This window comes from Ictidomys tridecemlineatus, chromosome 3 (assembly GCF_052094955.1).
Source record: "Ictidomys tridecemlineatus isolate mIctTri1 chromosome 3, mIctTri1.hap1, whole genome shotgun sequence".
NCBI lineage: Eukaryota > Metazoa > Chordata > Mammalia > Rodentia > Sciuridae > Ictidomys > Ictidomys tridecemlineatus.
This window is the reverse complement of record NC_135479.1, coordinates 14,775,616-14,793,460: the sequence shown is the minus strand read 5'-3', so window position 1 is coordinate 14,793,460 and position 17,845 is coordinate 14,775,616. Positions and strand designations below refer to the sequence as shown.

At 41.5% G+C, this 17,845-nt stretch overlaps 1 protein-coding gene across 5 annotated transcripts; it reads left to right on the top strand.

Annotated features, from left to right (window-relative positions):
* The first annotated feature begins 1,742 nt into the window (after positions 1-1,742).
* LOC101974487 (intercellular adhesion molecule 5) lies at positions 1,743-13,626 on the top strand. Of its 5 annotated transcripts, none has more exons than XM_005328206.5 (8): positions 1,743-1,898; positions 6,216-6,291; positions 8,488-8,754; positions 9,557-9,877; positions 10,125-10,403; positions 11,138-11,407; positions 12,057-12,299; positions 12,627-13,626. In XM_005328206.5, exons 2-8 carry the CDS (start codon positions 6,237-6,239, stop codon positions 12,833-12,835), a joined length of 1,644 nt encoding a protein of 547 aa, XP_005328263.2. In that variant the 5' UTR covers positions 1,743-1,898; positions 6,216-6,236; the 3' UTR covers positions 12,836-13,626. The 5 variants fall into 5 exon arrangements, with proteins under 5 accessions (XP_005328263.2, XP_040124528.2, XP_040124532.2 ...); XM_040268594.2 differs by having other exon boundaries at positions 1,743-1,920; XM_040268598.2 differs by having other exon boundaries at positions 1,744-1,898; positions 6,188-6,291.
* Positions 13,627-17,845: the final 4,219 nt, after the last annotated feature.

The following is a 17,845-nucleotide window of genomic DNA, read 5'->3' as shown; positions in this document are numbered from 1 at the left end:
ATACTACAACTAAAAAATAAATATATATTAAAAAAACAAGAAGTGAACGTTTTAAAAAGTAATTTAACATAGGAAATTTACTGGGAAGCAATAGGAGCAACCACATGATAATACATTTTGCTAGAAATAACACGAGATATGCAAATGAAGAAACTAGCAAAAATATTTTTCTGCTTATTAAGAAAACAAGCTGTGTTGGGATATAGTTGACAATTAACCACACATTTGAATTTACACAACTTTATAAATTTTGACATAAACTCTATTCCCCACTCCCTCCCTTGGGTACCAAGCGTAAAACCCAGGGGTGCATCCCCAGCATAGAATAGAATGCCTTTATTATATTTATTTTTATGTAGTACTGAGGATCGAACCCAATGCCTCACACATGCTAGGCAAGCGCTCCACCACTGATCTACAACCCCAACCCTCCCCAGCCTTTTTTATTTTTTGAGACAGGGTCTCCATAAATTGCTGAGATTTTAGATTCTCCTGCCTCAGCCTCCTGAGCCACTGGGATTACAGGAGTGCGCCACCGCCACAAACTTTATTTTCTTAAAGACTTTAATTACCTTGTGACTTAACTTCACACAAATTGAATAATCCTTGCAGTGCTTCCAGGAAGATAAATAACTACCCACCAATTAAATCTTTCCAGTTGGGCGCGATGGAGCAGGCCTGTAATCTTAGCAATTTAGGAGGCTGAGGCGGGGGGGGGGGGGGGGGGGGCGGGGGGGGGCAATCACTGGCTCCGAAACAGTGAAGTCCTGTCTCAAAAAATCGAGAGGGTTGGGGATGTAGCTCGGTGGTAGAGCGCTTCCGGATTCAATTCCCTGTATCACAAAAAAACAAAATATCCCAAATTTCCCTGAAATCTGTCAAAACCAGGCCCTACAGTAGTTAACTGCTGGCAAGTTTATTAAGAGTTAGAAGAAACACTGCGTTTTGAAGAATTGGTATCAGGAGTCCTCCCCATTTTGCCCTGTGGAGCTGTTAGCGGGATTGGGATGTCAAAGGTGAGCCTCTGAATAAGCACAGTTCCTCATTCCGCTTCTGAACGAGGATGCCACGGGTGGGGATGTTGACCAACATTACCAGCCCAGAAGAAGGTGGTGGTAACATCTCTGGACAAACACCAATTTTCATTTGGAGAAAAATGAGCGAAAGATGGTCGCTTAAAAGTGTTATTTGCGTGTGGAATGGGGCATAAAAATGGGAGTAGGGGCTCGAGGAAAAAAGGACTTTTCGAATATTGCCAGAGCCTCGCTAAACCTACTTCCCAACTCAAGCGGGGGCAGCCTTGAGTGGACCCCGCAGAAATTTTGAAAAGTAAAACACTCAAGACTAAGGACTTTCAAGATGTAAGGTCCTAGGAAGGAATACGGTTGCGCGCGCATCTAACTGCAGCACGGGACGACTCACGGGTTTAGGCAGAACCACCAGACGAACAGGCACAGGAGAGGACAATCTCTTGTTTTTCTTTATAGAGCCACTGTTTGTTGCAATATACATTTCCTTTTCATTTTCACTTTATTTCATTAAGTAATCAATATTTGAGTCAAATATGTGCTCTCAGCCACACCAGGATACAGGCCTCCCTACCCTTATCTTCCCTACGCACCCCTACGGTCGTTTTTACCTTCCTGCTCGCCTCACTTGTCTCAACCAATCCCGCTGAGATTTCGCGTTTGCGTCACGAGTTTCTAGGCGATCAGGAAAATCCTCTCCGCGGCTGCGCGAAGACGCGCCCCCTCCTGGTGGTGCAGACCAAACGGTCCCAGCGCGTGCGAGTTGTTGAGAGCGGAGTTTGCCCGGCGTCTTAACGATCGAAGATTGGTGTCCCTTGAAGCGAAGAGCGGCCCCGCGAGGGCAAGGGACGTGCAAACGGCCCCGGCTCAGTGAGGACTTAGGTCTTATTTGGTTTGTGTTCATTCTGGGTTCTGCCCCGGCTTTTCTGTCAAGTCTGGAGGCCTCGCTCATTGTGAGCTTCGCCCCTCACACTAGTGAACTGGACTGGGTGCCGCGAGGAACACTCGTTTATTTTCCTTTTCTATTTTTTCCGTGCTGGGAATTGAACCCAAGGCCTTTCACATATTTTAAAAATGTTTAAATACCGTCTGCCTTAGGAAAAAAAAAAGATTTTAATGGAGGTGGCGTGATGACTATGCTTGTAATCCCAGAAGCTCAGAGGGGAGGCTTAAATTTGAGGCCAAGGGCTGGCCAAGGGCTCACTTGGTAGAGCGCTTGCCTTCTATACACAAGGCCCTCGGTTCAACCTCCAGCACCAAAAAAAAAAAAAAAAAAAAAAAAAATCGAGGCCAGCTTCAGCAATTTAGCGAGGCCCTAAGCAATTTAAGGAGACCTTCAAATAAAAATGAAAAGGGCTGAGGCTGTAACTCAGTAGTAGAGCACCCCCGGGTTCAATCCCCAGTACCCCGCCCCCCCCCCATAAAAAAAGTCCCTCAAGGCTATGGTCAGGTACCGCCCCTCATCCTGGAAGCTCCTCCCAGCCAGAACTAGTCTGATGTCCTCCACTCTGGCGGTGGGCTAAGTTTCTTTGCATAAGATGTATCTTTTTGTCTGTAAAAATTCTAGGCTCTTGGGATCCAACATTGGATAAAACAAAGGGTCCTGCCAGTCCAGGGCAAGGGAGGGAGAGACACTGATGAGAGACACAGGTCTTTGAAGTAAAGAGTGTGTTTGAGGGTGATGTGAGCCATGGGAAAAGAAAGTAACAAATTGAGGGTGAGTCTTGAGGCTCTAACAGAAGGGAGGTAAGTTAACTTGGGTAGTGTTGGGGAAGAAGGAAGAAAATCACAGGCAGAGGAAATTGAAGGTGGTTTAAAGGGCAGACTATAACTCCTGTCTATAAGAAACCCTTGTATGTAAGAGGAAGGTGTGGAAGGTGGGAATCCTGAACTTGTACCGGGGGTCCAGTGCAGGCCACTCAGCCAAAGCAATCCACAGCAGGGACTGGGGTGCTGGCCTAGACTTTCAGATAGTTTAATCTTTAAATATTTGGCATAGAATCTGTGGAAAAAGCCAGAGATCTAAAAATTGTTTTCTCCTAGGGATGCTGATTTTATTAACAAAATGAATATAAAATCTTATGTTTGAAAACCTGATCATAACCTGCCTCTTGAAAGCAAGGTTGGAAGATTAGAGCTGTGTGGATAGTGCATAGGTGGTGGGGAGGGCATGAAAAAACAGAACAAAGTGTATGTCAATATATGAATGTGAAAACAAAAAGAATCTGCATCTCTCATCCCTGCACCCTGTTTCTTATGCTTACTTATGGGCATAAATATGTACTAGTAGTGATTACAAGGAAATAAATTTGGTTTACTAGTGATCAGAAATGGAAAATCTTTGTTTTACCTAAGATTCTGAGCAGAACGTAGTAATGAGATAAATTCACAGCAAGGTCAGACTTTGTAGCAGAAGTCTACATCAACAAGCTCAAGAGAGATTAATAGAAGGAGCTCTGATTAACTTCTGGAGAATTGTGACAAAGTGGTCCCATCAAAGCACAAATAACTTGGATTCATGGAAGGTACAGAAGCAGTGAAGGACTGAGCATTGGTGAACATTTGAAATGCCTAGATTTGAATTCTGGCTTCCCCTATTATTAACTGTGTGATCTGAAGCAAATTAGTTTATCCCATGCTTGGATTATAATGTATGTTTACTGAATGTTAGAAATTATTACTCAGAATATAATAGTCATTGAAATAAGATACAGAACAGTAGAGTATTAAAGCCTGAAGTAGTTATGAAGAGAGTACTTTTCCCTCAAAGACTTCAAAAGTTCATTTGGATTATATCATGTGCAGATAGATAATGTGACTGATATATTATTTTTAAAATTACATAGCATGGACTGAGGGTATATCTCAGAGGTAGAGTTCTTGTCTAGTATGCACAAGGCCATGGGTTCAATCCCCAGCACCAGAACAAAATGAATTAACAAACAAAATGAATGTTAAAATGTCCATCAAGCAGTAGGAAATCCATTTTCTTTTGTCCTGCCCATGCCACTTCCAAAAAAAAAATTACATATGAAATTGATTGTCTAAATTTTATGTAAGGTGTAGAAAATATTTAAAACACTGCTATTTTATTTATATAGTTGATTTGCACTAACTCATTTGATTCTTATCTCCTTTTTAATATTTATTTTTTAGTTTTCGGTGGACACAACATCTTTATTTTATTTTTATGTGGTGCTGAGGATTGAACCCAGAGCCCCGCGCATGCCAGGAAGCGCGATACTGCTTGAGCCACATCCCTTCCTTTTTTATTATAACACTTAGAATTGTTGTTGTTGTTATTATTTGCAATATCCCTAGCGTAGAATTATTATTTTTTACATTTATCTTTCCCAATAGACTTGTAGGAATTATGTGTCACAGGACAAAATATCTTCAACACCTTAAAGAGCTTGGCATGTTGTAGATGCTCAGTGATTGTTGGAAGAAAGAACATATAATATAAGCAGTCCCACTTGGGACTTTTGTACTTTTTCCAACTCTTGTTGGCTGAGTTAAGTCATATGTGTCCACTTCTTTGTTCACTACCAGTTCAGACCAAGTTGATGTTCTTTCAGAACTCTAATTCAAGCTATTTTTTTCTAAGAAAAATTTCTTTTTACTTTCCTTTTTTCTCTCCACAATGTATGCTTGGAATCACACTCAACTCTCATTTTATATTTGAATTTTCAAACATTGTGTTTTGTACAGGTCTACTTTAATGCATAAAATAATAGTCATCTAAATTCATACTTCTAAATGAATGCTATCCCTCAGAATTATACTTTGGGAGGCTATGAGCTCCCACTGATGACACCTTTCACCTTTATTTAAAATTTCTTTGAAAATGATTTTTAGAACTTCCAAGATATAAAATAAAAATCTTTCTCTTTTTTTTTGGTGGGGGTAGTAGGGATTGAACTCGGGGGCACTCAACCATTAAGCCACATCCCCAGCCCTATTTTGTATTTTATTTAGAGACAGGGTCTCACTAAGTTGCTTAATGCTTTGCCATTGATAAGACTGGCTTTGAACTCAAGATCCTCCTGACTCAGCCTCCCTAGCTGCTGCGATTACAGGCATGTGCCACTGTGCCTGGCAAGAAAAATCTCTTTATTCAACTATCTTAATATTCTTTGAACAAAAATATTACTCAGTCGCCTTATTTGCCAAACTTTGCTCTGAGTGACATATATCTTTTACCTAGCAAGATCTGTTTATCATTGAAGACATTCTTAAACTCATGTTTTGAAATTTTCTTCAGAGTCTGAGTGTTTTATTTAGAATATCTTCAATGATATTTTTCTTAGAAAAAATTAGCTTGAATAGTGTTTTGAAAGAAAATCAATTTGGTATGAATTGGTGATAAACAAAAAAGTGAACACATAAGACTTAACTCAGCCAAAGCAGTAATCCAAAGTTTTTTTGGTGAATGTGGAGGCAGGTCAAAAGGAGGTGAATTATCTGAGGAATATTTCTCAGAGGTCCTGAAGACAGTGTCCTGATGAAACATTTCTCCCTTTTTTCAGAGAACAAGATTGTAATGACCATGTTCTCTAGATTGAGGGTCACATTCTTTTATTGAATAGTGTCAGAGAAACACTACCAAAATCCATCTCTAAACTGTTTTATATGTTTCCATGTTGGCTTTCTGTGAACTCAGTCTAATAGATGGAGGCAAACTAGTAAAAGCATAAGTACTGTACAATTTTATATAAGAATCTTGCTAAACAAATATTCCTTCATAGCTGGGTGTGGTGGTGCATACCTATAATTCTAGGTACTCCAGAGGTTGAGGCTGGAGGATTGCAAGTTTGGGGTCAGCCACCCTCAGCAATTTAGCAAGAATACACCTCAATATTTAAAAAATAAAATAACAGTTGGGGATGCAACTCAGTGGGGGATCAATCCCCAGTTCTCCCAGTATTGCCAAAAAAAAAAAATCAAGTATTTCTTTGTTCTTTTACATATTTTCCCTCATCTTTATCCTATGCTCATAAGCCAGACTTAAATAAATACATGCAAGAATTTATTTTAGTACACTCAAATTATTTTTGCTATAGTCTCTCCAGACTACATGAGGTATAAGGAAAGGGGCTGACTTAACAATATCAAAAAATAATTTTCTATATCTTTTTTTTTTGGTCACTTTTTCCCAGCACTACTGCTGTTTTTCTTTCTTTCCAGCTTTTAGCCTTTCTCCCAAGGATGGAAATGCTTCTGTTTGGTATCTGGACCCTACTGACATTGATCCCTTGCCCAGGTGAGGCTATTTGGGAAAGTTTCTTTAGGCCAGTATGGTCAGTGAGCAAGGGGATGGGGCAACACTTCAGTATTTATTCATCTTGACTCTTGGGAGAAATTATCCTATCTCTTGATTCACTGGAACACAGAATCTCCAGGTGTCTCTGGGTTGTAATTGGGTAACCTAAATTAATAGACAATCAGAGAGAACTCTGTCTAGGAAATGTGTCTTTTTCTTCAAGGTTCTCTGCTACTCTATGACTGTTCTTGTCTTGGTAGGATCATGTAGTAGAACAGAATTGCTCACTTTATGGTAGCTGGGAAGTGAAAGGAGGGAGAGGAGAGGCTGGGATTCCAATATCCCTTTCTAAGGCATGCCTCAATGACCTGTCTTCTACTAGACCCCATCTCCTGAAGGTTTTACCATCTCTCAGTAGAGAGATATTCCCTTCAAGAACATTTTACTTGGGCTGGGGGTGTAGCTCCATTGGTAGAGTGCTTGCCTTGCATGCACAAAGTCCTGGGTTCAATCCCCAGCATCATACACACACACACACACACACACACACACACACACACACACACACACACAAAGAATGTTTTACTTCCTTGTGCCACCTTTTGTGTCATGACGAGCCATAACCGATTCCTGACATCACACATACTAGGCAAGGACTCTAACACTAGCTACATCTCCAGCCCTATAATAGGATCTTGTTAGGACAGGGCCTATTATAGCTCAGTTGCAAAAAGTTGTTGCATTGGTAACAGGAACTCTGGACCCTTATCAGGTAATATTTCTACAGGTGTTGTGCAGAGGGAAATATTTGGTAGATATAGTGGATGGTGGACATGGTAGCTAAAAGGGACTGTGCACCTTACCTACATCAGGTATCTAAAATATATCTGATGTTTCCCTCAATGCATCTGAGACTGTTTCCCTAACATTGTGTTAGCTTTCCATTGCTGGAACAAAATACCTGAGGGAAAAAATTAACTTGAGGAAAAGCTTTTTTGGCTCATAGTTTCAGAGGTTTCAGTCCATGACTACTCAACCATATTGTTTTTTGGGTCTGTGGTAAGGCAGAACGTCATAGTAGGATCATGTAGTAGAACAGAATTGCTCAACTATGGCAGCTGGGAAGCAAAAGGAGGGAGAGGAGAGGCTGGGAATTCCAATATCCCTTTCTAGGGCATGCCCCAATGACCTGACTGTCTTCTACTAGACCCCATCTCCTGAAGGTTTCACCATCTCTCAGTAGTGCCACAATCTGGCAACCAAGCCTTTAATATATGGGCCTTTAGGGGTCATTTAGCTCTAAAGCATCAGAGAACAAACTTGTCAATACTTCAAAACAGTTGTTGCCTTAGCAGCAAAGCAAAATGGAATATTCTCACTCTAAGAAGAGGTGGAAAGTTCCATAGGAAGTGAGTGACCATGGTAGTCACCTTTAGGCTAGTGGTTCTGAGAGTTTGGTATGTAGAAGGTCCCCAAGAGGCTTGTTTTGACCGCTAGCATGTTTCCAAGTCCTGCCTTCACCAGTTCATCTTTTCTCTCTTTTTTTTTTAAGAGAGAGTGAGAGAGGAGAGAGAGAGAGAGAGAGAGAGAATTTTTAATATTTATTTTTTAGTTCTCGGCAGACACAACATCTTTGTTGGTATGTGGTGCTGAGGATCGAACCCGGGCCGCACGCATGCCAGGCGAGCGCGCTACCGCTTGAGCCACATCCCCAGCCCTTCACCAGTTCATAATCACTCAGTCTGACATGGAGTTGGAATCTACAGCATTCCAGTTGACTCTAGTAAAGGCAGTCATTAACTATAATTTAAGAAAAACACAGCTTTGAGGTATAAGTGACAAAGCTCTTTCACTTAGGGATCTGTATGCTAATCCCATGACAGTCCTTAGTAGCCAGTCCTGGGGAGCTTCTCAAAATTCTGAAAGCTTAGGAAAAGAATAGATTTGTGGACATGATTTTAGCAACTCCAAAATGCCATTGTGAAGTCAAGATCTCAAGAAAGAAGATGGGTGAAGGAGTAATGGTTGAATTGGGACTCTCAACCAGTGATTAAAGTTCTTTTTTGTTCAGTCTCCTGAACCTTTTATATTCAGGGCAGGTTTTCCTTTACCTAGAACTAGATAAAATAAGCCTTGTATTTTGTCTGGGTCTCATGATCTTCACCAAAAGTCTTCGGCATATGTGGTTCATTTCAGGGGCCATAGAAGAGCTTTTTGAGGTTTCTGTTTGGCCAAATCAGGCCCTAGTGGAATTTGGACAGTCTCTAGTGATCAACTGCAGCACAACCTGCCCAAATCCAGGACCCAGTGGAATTGAGACGTTCTTAAAGAAAATCCAGGTGGGCAAAGGGCTTCAGTGGAAGGAGTTTCTCCTGGAAGATGTCACAGAGAACTCTGTCCTGCAGTGCTTCTTCTCTTGTGCAGGGATTCAAAAGGATACAAGCCTGGACATCATTGTGTATCGTGAGTGGGGCAGAAAACTGGGGAGGAAAGAGGAGTGGAAAAACGGGAATCTGTCTTATTTAGGGGAGAATTAGGGCCCTTATTAAAGATTTCTGTCATACTGGAAGATTCCAGAGGCAGATGCTTCTTTTTCCCTTTGGCAGAGGCTGAGTTCTGGGTTTTGTGTTAGCAGACTGACGAGGACATCCAGACATACCTTCTGGAGGACAGGAAGCAGATGCTAATAATGCTCACTTCTGAATCATCAACAGAATATGATATTAGTGCTGATTATTTGCTACAAGTTGTTAGAATAACAGAAAGGAGAGTCATTTTGAGCTGATTTGAAGAATGGGTAGACTTTGAATTGTTGGAGAAGGTAGTGAGGGGGATCGTTCTGTGGGGCAACTAGCAGTAGTAAAGGTAGGTCTGTAAGAATAAGTGAAATCTCTGTAGGTGAAAAACTTAGTTAGCTAGAGTGATTTTTGTGTGATGCTAAAAGTATTTTAGAAGTTGCTCAGCCTCTGAACACCCCTGGTAAAAGATAAAAGCTCTCCAGAATGGCAGCAAAAAAGCAAAGGACCTCCATTCCATTGTCACATTTCTGGGTTATGGCTCTAGCCACCTTTGATGAGCAAGAAGAACTAGAAAACTAACTCATCCCATCTATGGTGGGGGCAGCAGGAAATTGACACTATATCAGATAATTTAAAGGTAGTAGTCATCTTCTGTCATTTACATATTCACAGGCTTCCTGTCCTATGCCATTTCTTTCTGGAGAAGTGGATAGCTCTCATCAAGCCCTACCTTTTTTGTTTTAAAGAGCCACCAGAGCAGGTGATCCTGGAGCTTCAGCCTGCATGGGTGGCCGTGGATGAAGCCTTTACAGTGAAGTGCCAAGTACCCAGTGTGACACCCCTGGAGAACCTCACTCTTACCCTTCTCCAGGATAATGAAGAACTGCACAGAAAGAACTTTGTGAGCATGACTGTGGCCTCTCAAAGAGCTGAGGTCACCATCAGTGTCAGAGCCCAAAGGGAGAATGACAGGTGTAATTTCTCCTGCCATGCAGAATTGGATTTGAGTTCACAAGGTGGAGGGCTCTTTCATGGCAACTCGGCTATCAAGCTACTCCGGATCTTTGGTGAGTTTGAGGCCAGGTGTGAAAGGAATCCTGGCATTCATTTTGCTCATCTTGCCTTGGCCTTTGAGTTCTCATTTTGGTTGAGGCTGTGAGGTTAATTGAACTCCACCTCTACTTTTTAACTCACCTTGAGAGAGAGAGAGAGAGAGATTTTAGCCCCACTCCCATCCTACATTGTATGGTCCTACATAACACATGATTTATCATGACTTTCCTCTTTTCTTGCCTTTTGCTAATTTCTTGGCAGAATTCTCTCAGAGCCCACAGATCTGGATCTCTTCCCTTCTGGAGGTTGGGATGGCAGAGACTGTGAGCTGTAAGGTGTCCAGGGTGTTTCCAGCCAAAGAAGTTATATTCCACATGTTCCTGGGAGATCAAGAGCTGAGCCCCTTCCTCTTCTGGAAAGAGGACACAGCATGGGCCAATGGCACTGTTCGGGCCATGGAGACTGGTGATCAGGAGCTGTCATGCCTTGTGTCTCTGGGTCCAATGGAACAGAAAACAAGAAAGTCCGTGTATGTCTACAGTAAGTGACCTGCCTCTTCTTTTTCCCATGTGAGTTCTTTGCTCTTGAAAACTAACACAGAAATGGGTTGGTAATTCAACTGTAGGTATCTCTGCTAACCTTTGCCAGGTATGCTCTCAAGTGAATATTAGTCTTCATCTTTCTCTGTATGTGTAGGCAGGTTGGGATGTGCATCATGACAGTTCTAGCCAGCCTTCACCCTCTGCTTCCTAAGGCCATCCTGTGTGCTGGTGTTTGAACTTCATTCTAGAATGATTATTTGAAGGGAAATCTAAGATGAAAAGAGATCTTACTGTCCTTTCAATAAAGGCATATAACCAAATATGTGTACACTGCATTTGTTATAAGAGGAGCTTTCAAATCCCCAAACCTCTTTGTTGTTCAGCCTTTACAGAAGCATAATGGCATCCAAAGTCTCTTTTCCTGTTGTCTGTCTATCCAAGGGAGACCTCCAGCAGAAAGTACAAAAATAGCTGCCAGTTTTGAAAAATGTATTTTCTTTATTCTTCCTTTTTATCCTTTTTTCTTTCTCCTTTCTTCCTTCCTTTTTCTTTCTTTCCTTCTTTTTTTTTTTGTGTGTGTGGTTCTGGGGATTAAACCCAGGGATATTCAACTACTGAGTCACACCCCAGCCCTTTTTATTTTTTATTTTGAGACAGGGTCTTACTAAGTTGCCAAGGATGGCCTTGAACTTCCTTCCTCATCCTCTTGGGTCCTTTTTCCTTTCTTTATAGGTTTCCCTCCACCCATCCTGGAGATAGAAGAATTATATCCTCTGGCAGGGACAGACATTAATGTGACCTGTTCAGGCCATGTATTAACATCACCCAGCCCTACTCTTCAGCTACAGGGAGCCCCAACCCTCTCTGCTCCTGGGGAGACTGTATGGCTTTTACTTACTGCCAGGGAGGAAGATGATGGCCGAAATTTCTCCTGTGAGGCTTCTTTGGAAGTACAGGGTCAGCGGTTGGTTAAAAACACTGTGACACAGCTTCATGTCTTATGTGAGTAGAGACCTGGTCTTTCTTAAAATAAGGATTATTTGTTCCCCATTCCCAGAGATCTTCTTGGCCAGTAACTTCATTGTTAACATTGCCATATTTTCCTCATTGAAAAATTAAAGAAAATACAGTGAAAGCTCTCCAAGCTTACTTGCCCCCAAGAAAATGAGTGGGTAGGAAGATGAAGGGAAATTGGAACCCAAAAGGAAAGTGGTTGCAGTGATTAAACAGCAATAGTTGAGAGCTGATGACTGGGAGGACATAGGAAGGGGAAGTTGGAGCTGATGCTAAGGAGGAAAGTTTCCAAAAATTCTATATCAAAATTTGTAATTTGCAAAGTGGGAAAATCCTCATTTCTGAGTTCACCCCTGCTCAACTCCTTCTCCATTGGGAAGCTAAATGGGTAACAGAACAGTGTTACCATTAGTCTGAATCTGTAAACATACTCTAGGCTGCATCTCAGACTCCTTTTCCACAAGGAGGGAAAGAGGAGCTGGCTCAAACAGGGAACTAATAATCTTCCCCTTGGGAAAGAAAACTGTTAGGTGGAGGGAACAGCATTTGGGTGGTGTGGGGAGAGGGAGCTCAGCATGGAGGTGAGAAGGGGAACAGAGCATACTGAGTTGGCTTCCTTGGGGACTCTGTTTTGCAGATAAGCCAAGGTTAGAGGAATCTGGTTGTCCTGGAAACCAGACATGGGTAGAAGGAATGGAGCAGATGCTTACCTGTGTCCCAGAGGGAAATCCAGTTCCAGCTTTGGAGTGTACTTGGAATGGGATGATCATTGACCTTGAAGTGCCACAGAAGGCAACCCAGAACCACACAGGCACCTACTGCTGCACGGCCACTAACAAGCTGGGCTCTGTCAGCAAAGACATTGATGTCACTGTTGAAGGTAACTGCTGCTGCCCTGCTGTCAGACCCAGGATGGAATTCCCTTAGGGGTTTGAGATATATATATATATTAGTTGTAGATGGACACAATACCTTTATTTATTTTTGTAGTGTTGACGATCTAACTCTGTCTCACACATGCCAGCCAAGTGCTCTACCACTGAGCTGCAACTCAAGCCCCTTGAGATTGTTACTCAAGCATGGAAAGAAGAAAGATTTTATTGGGCTGGGGAGGAAGAGACTTAGAAGTGGGCCTGGTGGTAAGGGTGGGGTTAGTTCTCTTGTCCTCAAACCCCTCTCAGTTCTCTGTCTTCTGTGCTTGGACTAGGACTTGATAAAGGAGTCAACTCTACCCTCTTCATCATCATTGTCGTCCTTGGAGTGGGTGGCATCATCTTAGCACTGTATTTAAACTATCGGCCCTGCAAAATGAAGAGGAAGAAATTGCCCTATAGGCAGAAAAAGTATAACAAAGAAGAAGAAGAAAATCAGTTTGCTGTTCAACAAGCAGAAAAGTGCAATTCACATAATTGTTGACTAGAAACAGCTCTGTGGTTGACAGAATTACTACTGGGGTTCCCCAGGGAGGGAAGAGTGGACAGAGGAGAAAGGAAGAAACAACATGAGGCGACATTACCCTTTGTGTTATATTGTCCCATAAAACAGACATGTTTCAGGCCCCCCATGTCCTTTGTGTCCAGTCCAACCACAAGTTCACTTTTCTCTTTGAGTTCACTCCAGTCACTAGGAGTTTCATTCTCAGTGTTCAGCTAGTGAGAGGGTCACAGAAGGCAACCCAGAACCATCTTGCTATGTGCCTAATTGGATCATTCTTAGATCTACAAAGATCCTGCTTTTACATCTTCATTCCCACCACCCTTTGCTCTATGAAATTTGCCTCATAGGTTAAGGCTGCAAACATCTCTGAATTTTTTTTCATAAGCAATTGCAGAGTAATCTATGAGTTCACATTTGACATATTTACCTATATGGGCTCTTGGGTTTAGTTTCAATGTTTAGCCTTAATTTCCTAAAGATGTATAATATTCATCTGCCTGAGAACTATTTTCCTTAAGTGTCAGGAGGAATCATCTTGGGCTGGGGATGTAGCTCAGTGTAGAATGCTACTGGGTTCATTCCTCAGTCCTGGGGGAAAAAAAAGTCAGAGAATGAAAAAATCTCTTGTAAGATTTTATGATTTGGCTTTCTTTTTTGGAAAGAGTTTATTCACTCTAGAAAGAGGCATGAGGAATCAGAAAACGAGATCTTTTCTCTCAGATCAGTCATGAAATGTTGGCTCTGGTGAAAATAAATGTGATTTGATGATATCTGAATGTATTTTTCTTTGTATCATTTCTGAGTTTTTTTTTATTAAGCCAAATAGTTGCATTTTAGAACTTTGAATATAATTTCTAAGGTCAGAATATCAGGTCGATTGCATGAGCAGTGACCCTGGGGCAGGTAATACAGTAGCCTATCTGACCTGCCCTCAAAACTAAAGTTCAGACTTCCAGATAGAGGCCCACAGCCTTCCATATTACCTACACTAGCTAGAAATAATGCAGCATCAGATACCAAAGGGGAAACATTTTCCCCTTCCTCCCAGATCTCCCTGAGTTTTGGGAAGTGGTACAAAAGCAATATTTTGGTTTTACAACATCCTGCAATGGGAATGCCATTGTGAACAAATCATTGTTCCTGCCATCCACAAGATTATAGTTGGTTTGGGAATGTGTTAGCTTTTCATCACTAACAAATACCTAAGGTAAATCAAGGAGAACAGTTTTATTTTTGCTCACAATTTCAGGCCATGTTGAAATAAGCAAACTAGCTGTTAGTCTCAGAGGTTAACAGATAAACCAGAAAATTAGGAGTTAGAAAGTGGACTAATCTTCAAGGCTGTGAAATTATGAACATATCAGGTGATGTGAGGTCAGGAAGTCATCTCAGCCTTCTTGAGACTATGCACTGTGTGGGCAGCAGAAATACAAGAAGCCAGAGCCTGACAAGGTCACTAAAACAGAACCATCTATACAGGACAATAGTCTGCCCTATTTTCAAAATAAAATTAAAGATTTCCCCAGATGATAAAAAAAGCAAGTTCTAGGTGGTGAGGGGCAAATACATGTAGAACAGTGACTGCATAACACACAGTTACCTTTATTAGCATAGTGAAGCACCCCCAAAGTGGAGACAAGATGGTAATGAGATACATAACATGAAGGAACATGATGAAGGGTTGGGGTTGTAGTTCAGTAGAAGAGTGCTTGCCTAGCAAGCATCAGGCCCTGGGTTCCATCCCCAGGACCACATACAAAAACTAAATAGACAAAGGTACTGTGTCCATCTACAAGTAAAAACATAAAAAAAGAAACATGATGAAGAAGAGCACAGATGGAACTATACTCCCATTCTACATGTGATGACATCAAATCTAGTTAAAAATATGTGCATTAACTCTTATGATCAGGAAAGGATAGATTATTAAGAGAAAGCCTAACTTGGGTGGGGTGGCGCTTATATTTGATTAGAGAATATGTTAGCTTTTCATTACTGTAACAAATACCTAAGGTAAATCAACTCAAGGAGGACAGTTTTAACTTTTGCTAACTTGGTGGGGGGAGCTTTCTGGAGGGAGAGAGAATATTTTGAGTTTGCAAAATAGCATTTCTCCAAGTGAACTTCTCAGCCTCAATTTTCCCACTAAAGATGGTGGTTCCTACTCCTTCATCATGTGTGTCTTAATGTAAAGTATTCATTTTCTCAAATTGAGCACTTGAGGAAGAATCTGGGAAAAAGCAGGTTTAAGAGAGCAGAGTATGAATAGCCTTATCCAGGGATCTCCAGCTATTTCATAGTCTGGATTGGCTTGTAGTTAGTTGGTCCACATCTGCAAATGTCACCTTCTGACCCCAGAGCCCTGACTCCCAGTGATTAAAATAAGGAGGCAAGAAGGGGGTCATTTGGACTTCCTATGCTCTTCAAGGAGAGCTTTTGCTCTTCATTGCCACTGGGTGTCACTGTTGACAGAGGGTTTTACACAGTCCCACCAAATCAAGGATTTCTGCAGATCCACATATATTTTTTTTAATATTTATTTTTTGGTTAGACACAATACCTTTATTTTGTTTATTTATTTTTATGTGGTGCTGAGGATCGAACCCAGGGCCTCACACATGCTAGGCGAGCACTCTACCGCTGAGCCACAACCCCAGCCCAGATCCACATCTTGAATTGGCTACTGTGAATCTTTATGGGAGGATGATCTACTACCTTAGGTCTCAATACAGCTATAGATGACTCCTTGTTTGTGTTTCCAGGGTTACACCTTTTAGAAGTCAGTGCTTTGGATTTTCCATCTCACCAGGCTCTTCAGATTTGGTCTAGCCTCTTCCTCTCTTAGATTTTTCTCTTCTTTCCTTCCCAGGATCTACTCAGTCAGGGGTTTGGTAGCCCCTTCTTGCCAATTCTCAAAGCACAAAGGATCTCAGTACATCTCTTTCCCAGAATAACAGAACATCTAAGGGTAGCTGCCTTCATTGTCTCCAGGACTTCCCAGACCCTGAAAGGTTTTGATAATATCTTTCTCTAAACTGCTCACAGTAATTAGTAGCTGCCCATTATCTTCAGAGGAAGAGTGACCTTTAATACCCCAACATTTGTACTCTTAAAGATGGTTAAGGTTGGGCTGGGGATGTGCTCAAGCGGTAGTGCGCTCGCCTGGCATGCGTGTGGCCCGGGTTCGATCCTCAGCACCACATATAAACAAAGATGTTGTGTCCGCCGAGAACTAAAAAATAAATATTAAAAATTCTCTCTCTCTCTCTCTCTCTCTCTCTCTCTCTCTCTCTCTCTCTCCTCTCTCTCTCTTAAAAAAAAAAAAAAAAGATGGTTAAGGTTGATGAGCATGGTGGCATACACCTGTAATCCCAGAGGCTCTGGAGACTGGGGCAGGAAGATCGTGAGTTCAAAGCCAGCCTCAGGAAAAGAAAAAAAATTCACTGAGGCACTAAGCAACTCAGTGAAATCCTGTCTTTTGTATTAAAAAATACAAAATAGGGCTGGGGATGTGGCTCAGTGGTTGAGTGCCCCTGAGTTTAATATCCAGTTACCCCTTGCCACCCCCCCCAAATAAAGATGATTAGGGTAACTTTTTGCCATCTTTCTAGATCTGAGAAAGGATAAGTTAAATATTCAGTGGGGCTTCTTAACTAAAGCGGTAATAGTATTTAGAGGATTATAGTGAGAAAGAAATGAAACAGTATTTGGAAAACATGAATATGGTGCCATACACGTGCTCACAAATGTTGTTTTTTATTATGTGAATAATCCCGGTGGTAATTATGTCCTTAATTATAATCATAATGAATTTGAGGCAAGAGTCAGAAACCTGTGATGATTGTTAAGGGCCATCATAAGTTGCACATTCCATACACGTTTCTCTTTTCCATTATGTTATTTCCTTTGACTTTCCTAGTCTTCTTCCTCCTTCTTCCTCTACTTTTCTCCTTTTTGGTTTCCCAAGATTTAGGAATAAAAGTTGGATAACCAAACTTACTAGCTCATTTGCATTGAGTTGAGGAGTTCTTAAAATCAGGAAAGCTTTATGTTCAACTGGGACTGGCTAGTAACCTTGATACTAATCACCCAAAGTGTTTCTCAGCCATGCCAGGGTCTTCTGTGAATTTGGTGGTGTGAGGGATCAAACCCAGGCTTCAATCTTCTAGGCAAGTGTTCTACCACTGAGCTGCACCACCAGGGGCTTTTGGATTAAGGAAACTTCAAGGCTTGTCTGGTCCAAAAGCCCAGATCTTGGTCCAAGTAGAACTTAGGCAGAAAGAGGGGTGTCTCTTCCACTCTAAGTGTGTATACAGGGACAAAACTAGCTGTGTATGTTTTGACAATGCTAATGGAAGACATTCAGAATTGATTTTAGATTAGGGTAAATTCAAAAGATTGCATGAAGCCAGGTGTAGTGGCACAAACTTGTAATCAATCCTAGCTATTTAGGAGGCGAACGCAGAATGATTGAAAGTTCGAGGTGAGCTTTAGCAACTTAGTGAGACCCTGTCTAAAAATGAAAAATAAAAAGGGATAGAGATGTAGCTCAATGATAGAGTCCCAGTGAGTTCAATCCCTAGTAAAACACACACACACATACACACACCAGATTGCATGAAGTCAGAAAAATATTATTCTTGGGGAGCAACAAGTGCTTGAGCTCTATTGAACTCTTCCTGGTGGGAGTCCTCTTCATCTTACCCTTGGGAAGATTTTTCATTTGAAAATATTGTTTACATTTGTAAAATTATGATAAGAAAGACAAAATTTACCATCCTAACCATTTTTAAGCATACAGTTTGGTAATGTTAAGCACATTCATCTTCCTGTGTAATCATCTCCACCATCTAGCTCCAGAACACTCTTCATCTTGTACCAGGGAGACTTTGTACCCATTATATAACTCCTGGTGCCCTTCTCTCCAGAATCCCTGGCAGCCACCATTCTACATTCTGTCTTGATGGATTTGACCTCATCTGAGTGAAA